At 58.3% G+C, this 5054-nt stretch overlaps 1 protein-coding gene across 2 annotated transcripts in view; it reads right to left on the reverse strand.

Moving 5' to 3' along the window:
• Positions 1-1140: 1140 nt before the first annotated feature.
• SCN1B (sodium voltage-gated channel beta subunit 1) overlaps positions 1141-5054 on the reverse strand; it is a 7706-nt gene continuing 3792 nt past the window's right edge. The window contains exons 3-5 of one of the 2 annotated variants that reach the window (XM_077773808.1): positions 2274-2415; positions 1868-1939; positions 1141-1779 (exon numbers count right to left, since the gene is read on the reverse strand). In XM_077773808.1, the coding sequence (XP_077629934.1) occupies positions 1873-1939; positions 2274-2415 (209 nt within the window). In that variant the 3' untranslated portion in view covers positions 1141-1779; positions 1868-1872. Of the gene's footprint in view, positions 1780-1862; positions 1940-2273; positions 2416-5054 lie in introns of both variants that reach the window. The other variant, XM_077773809.1, reaches the window with a different exon arrangement.

Below are 5054 nucleotides of genomic sequence, written 5' to 3' on the forward strand. Positions count from 1 at the left end.
CGCCGTGTCGCCTCCCTCCGGCCGGGAGGGGGCCCAGGTGTGCCAGTCTGAGGGGAGGTGGGAGCTGGGACAGGTCTGGTCTGAGGGCAGGGGGTTTGGGCAGACACGGCAGGCTGGGCGTGCTCGCGCGGACTGAAGGATGGGACTTTGAACTGGCGGGAACCAGACAGAGGGCCCCAGCGACCCGAAGCCCACCCTGCCCCTGCCTCAGGCCGGGCCCCTCCCTACTCCCCGCCTTGTCCCAGCTCAGGCCTAACTCCCTCCCTGTCCACCCCTGCTTCTGCTAGCACCTCCTGCCCGGCCACAAGCCCGCCACTGCCCCTGCCATTTCCTGCCCCCAAGTCCAACTCCCGACCGAGGCAGTCCGGGTCCCTGCCCCAGCCCTGGCCCCGGCCCCCCTCCCCCCAGCTGCCTTCCTACAAGTCACGGGGGCTGGTTTGCTTTGGCAGCCTCTCTGCTGCCTGCAGCTGTGACCTCTGGAGCCTGGAAGTNAAGAGGCAGCCCTGAGTGCTGAGGCCCAGGCCAAGTGGCCGGAAGTGTCCACGGGCAGATACACACTGTCCCGCCAGCAGCCAAGAGTGATCCACGTCAGACCCCGGGGCCAGATAAACACCCAGACGCACAAGGGTCACCATCAGACACCTGCTTGTGGACAGCCATGCACCCAAACACAGAGCACAGCCGCTCACCCCACACACTCGCTCCACGCAGGGCCACAGCCCCTCACAGCGGGTCATGCTGGCGGGACCCCCACTGCCGCCCAGCCCCTCCTCTCCCTCTCCCCAGCTCCCAACACAGCCGAGCCCCACGCTGCTGGGGACACATTGCTGCACTCCCTCTCTTCTCTCCATAGCACCTGCCCTGCCCTGCTGCCCCCGGCCCTGCCCCGTGGCTCCCCTCTGCCACCCAACCCTCCTATACCACTCATAGTCCCCACCCCCACCCCAACTAATCAAGTACTTAGGTGGCTGTGCCCTTGGGAAGGCGAGCCCCACCCACCTGCTCCTTCCTTAGCCTTATCCCTGAACATGCGCAGAGAGGCCCCACTGCCCGCCCTGGACGGCGGGTCCCCAGGAAAACGGAGGCTTTCGGATTTGCGGGGTGTAGAGGGGGATGGGGCTCACGAGAGAGACTTATGAATCAAGTCCAAGAATCTTTATTTCATGAACAAAACTACTTGTGTGAAGAGAGACGAGGCTGAACGGGCCCCTTTCTAGGTGGCCACGATCCAAGGCTGGTGAGAGAGGGCAGGGTCGGGCTGGGGCAAGAGTGCATCACAGGGAGAGGGGACCCCAGGTCCAGCCAGAGGAAGGAGGGGAGACGTTGCTGGGGGTCGGAGTGGGTTCCAGAACCCCCTGCCCCAAACTGTGCCAGCCCATCACGACCCCCCACTGGGTGGGGGGCTGCGGCGAGGAGGGGCTGGGCCCCAGTAGTGTGCATCTGAAGCGGCCAGTGTGTGCAAATCAGCAAGAAGGAGGGGTGCGGAGCCGCTGCCCCCACCTCACCGCCCCCCTCCCAAACAGGCAGCAGAAGCAGGGGTGGGGGCAGCGGCAGTATTGCTTTACCCATCATGCATGGCGTGGGTGGGCAACGGGGCAGGAGGAAGTAGGCTGGATTGGGGGTGTGAGCCAAGCCCCCTGCTCCTCCCACCCTGGTGGCTCCGTTAGCAGGACTCTGGAGGCTCGTGGAGGCCCAGGGATGGCCAACCCCCACTGGGGGCAGGCTGTGCCCAGATGTTCCCCATTAGGGCTGGCTCTTCCTTGAGGTGGAGCCCAGGACCTAAAGGTGAGGGAGAGACAGGTGTCAGGGATCTAGTGGGCCGACACCCTCCTGGGTCCGCCAGTCCCTGGCCACCCACCTACCTTACCAGGGCTATTCGGCCACCTGGACGCCCGTACAGTTCTCTTTGCTTTCTGAGGTGATGGCCAGGTATTCCGAGCTGTGGGGGGAAAGGCCAGGTGAACAGTGGCCCCCATCATCAGTCTGGCCCGCCCCCAGGAAACCGAGGAGGGTCGGGGTCTCTGCCCCAGGCGCACAGGGTTCTGGAGTTAGAGAGGAGGAGACTGCAGGCTAACTCCTAGGGATCCACAGGAAGTCCAGGCTGGGGCCGGGAGTCCTGAGTCTGAGGAGGGGAAGTCGGGATGTTCAGACTCACGGTTCCTAGGAAGGGAAGAGGCTGGGACGTGACCTTTTCCATCTCTCACAACAAACGTCCCTCTCCGGGAAACCCTGGTGTCTGGGCGCTGGGCCCCCTCCCCATCGACACCACTCACGCATTCTCTTGTGCTGCGGCCTCCGTGGCCGCGGCGATCTTCTTATAGCAGTAAACCATCTCCGCCACAAGCCATATGGTCAACACCACGATGAGCACATACATCATGATCTCCGACACGATGGATGCCATGTCCCTGTTGGCTGCAAGCACCGGGCAGGGTTAGGTGGTGGTCAAGGCAAGGCTCAGGAGGCATGACAGCCCGAGGCGCCCCAAGCTTGCTGTGTGAGCTGGAGCAAGTGGCTTGGCCTCTCTGGTCTGCACGTAGGACCATGTTGCTCCCCTAGAGGCATCATTGTTATTGTGATTCTTTTATAAATTTTTTTTAAATGTTTATTTATTTCTAGTAGAGAGAGAGAGACAGCGTGAGCAGGGGAGGTTCAGAGAGAGAGGGAGTCACAGACTGAAACAGGCTCCAGGCTCTGAGCTGGCAGTCAGCACAGAGCCCGACGCGGGGCTCGAACCCACGAACCGCGATATCATGACCTAAGCGAAAGTCGGACGCTTAACCGACTAAGCCACCCAGGCGCCCCCGTTATCGTGATTCTTAATAGCCAGCCTCCTGTGGGCTTTGAGATCCCCCTCACCCTGCCTCCCTGTGTGGCTCGAGGGGGCATCTGTGTCATTCAGGTGGCAATAGGTGCCCAAGAGCTGTAGCTTTGCAGCCAGAAGGCTCAGATTCAAGTCCCCGCTCTGCCACTTGCCAGCTGTGTAACCTTGGGCAAGTGACCCATCCTCTCTGGGTGTGAGTTTCCCCATCTGTGAAAAGCTGATAATGACAATATCTCCTTCTTGGGTGTGTTGTAAAAATTAAGTCTGCTTCGAAAATCCTTAGAATAGTGCTTGACCTACAGATAGCATTCAATAAATGTTTACTATTATTCATACTAGTATTACTGTTGAGAGCGGAGGCTGTGGGGGCAGACTGCCAGGGTTCAGATCCTGCCTCTGCCTCTCACTAGCTGTGTGACCTTAGGCAAATGACTCCACCTCTCTGGGCCTCAATTTCCCCTCTGTAAATGGAGATGATAATACTCATGCCTTCTCGCAGGGTAGCTGTGAAGAGAAAACAAGTTAATATCTGTTATTAAGCACATGCTTGGATGTGCTCACACTCAGCACTGCCTAAATGTTGGCTATTCACTGACATTTTCCGGAAACCTTCTATCCTTTCCACGGCACTGGCTCTTACCATTGCCAGCTTCCTTTCACTGAGCCTAAATTTAAACTGCGAAGGGGATGCATTCAGCCAGGGAACCAGAGGCGAAGGCCACTGCGGCGTGCTCGGCTGGATTTCATGGGTGTCCACTCCGCATCCCTGGGCCCCTCCCTCCTGATAGCTGGGACCTCATTTCCCCTGTGTCCTCACACGGTCTTTCCTTCCCTGTCAATGGCACTCTCGCTGCTCCACTGGGTGCAGATGGCACCGACGCTTTCTGGGCCAGAGTGAGGGAGGGGGCGGGCTGGATGCTTCTCCTTCCTTCTCTGCTGGAAGGAGCTGGGGAGAGGGGTCCACACATCATTCATTCGTCAGTTCTTGCATGCATGCATGCATTCATTCATTCATTCAAAAGATATAAGTGTGTCTCATATGGTGAATGTGCACTTTCAGCCAGGCTCTGTGCTAAATTCCTTATCTGGGCATCTCACTGCATCTCTGAAACACCCCAAGGATAGAGACAGTTCTGGCTTCCCATGTCACCTGACCTCAGGAAGCACACCGAGTCCGGTATACACTGGATAAAGCTTACACGATCGGGATTCTCCCCCCTGCTCCTGGAACTCGATGCTCAAATGGATTTAGGTGATCTGGTACCCTCTGCCCTCCCAATCGGATTAGGACAGTGACAGGCACGGCTCTGTAGCCCATTTTCCAGACAAGGATGCTGAGGCTCAGAAAGCGGATGGTGCTAGGCAAGGAGGCACAGCCAAGGTTGGACTCGGAGCCGGGGTGCAACACCAAGTGTAACCAGTTGCAGGGTCCGAGCTCTCATGTGCCCTGGGAACTACGACAGCCAAAGGAAGACTTGGTAACGGCTGCGGTACACCAAGTGCGGCCCCCGTCCAGCCATACAGACACCCCAGGAGGTGGGACTGTGGCGCCCCCACTTCACAGATGAGGAGCCGAGGCAGAGGGTAACAGCCACCTTGTCTGGGGAGAACTTTGATTTCTTCAAAACCCCCTAAGTCTTCTAAAAGCTTCACCCGCCTGCCCACGGGGGGGAGCCTCCAGATATGGGGTCCCCGCCCGCATCTGTGCATGCTGGGTTTCTTGCTGGCCTCAGGCGCTGCTCTACCTCCAGACGTTTTCCACCCATGCCAGGTATATCCAAAACAGAAGTAGCCCTCTTGTCAATTTGCCGGCTCCACTCCTAGTGGGGGACCCTGGGTGCTTTTCCCGTCTCCTGCGGCTCTGCCTGCTTTGCAAAGTTCCCGCCGCCAGCACCCCCTGGCCCTCCTTCAGAAAGGACTGCATTCATTCCTTGGGGTTATTACCAGGAGGCAGTGCTGGCTGATGGCTAATGCTGAGAATGCAGTAAGATTGTGGATTATAATAAAAAAGAATACGGAGGGCGCCTGGGTGACCCAGTCGGTTAAGCGTCCGACTCTTGATTTCGGCTCAGGTTAGGATCTCGCAGTTTGTGAGTTCAAGCCCCGCATTGGACTCTGTGCTGATGGTGCGGAGCCTGCTTGGGGTTCTCTCTCTCCCTCTCTCTTTGCCCCTCCCCTACTTGCACACTCTCTCTCTCTCAATAAATAAATAAACTTTTTTTTTTTTTTT

The sequence above is a fragment of the Crocuta crocuta genome, unplaced genomic scaffold (genome assembly GCF_008692635.1).
Source record: "Crocuta crocuta isolate KB4526 unplaced genomic scaffold, BGI_CrCroc_1.0 scaffold267, whole genome shotgun sequence".
In the NCBI taxonomy this organism is placed as follows: Eukaryota; Metazoa; Chordata; class Mammalia; order Carnivora; family Hyaenidae; genus Crocuta; species Crocuta crocuta.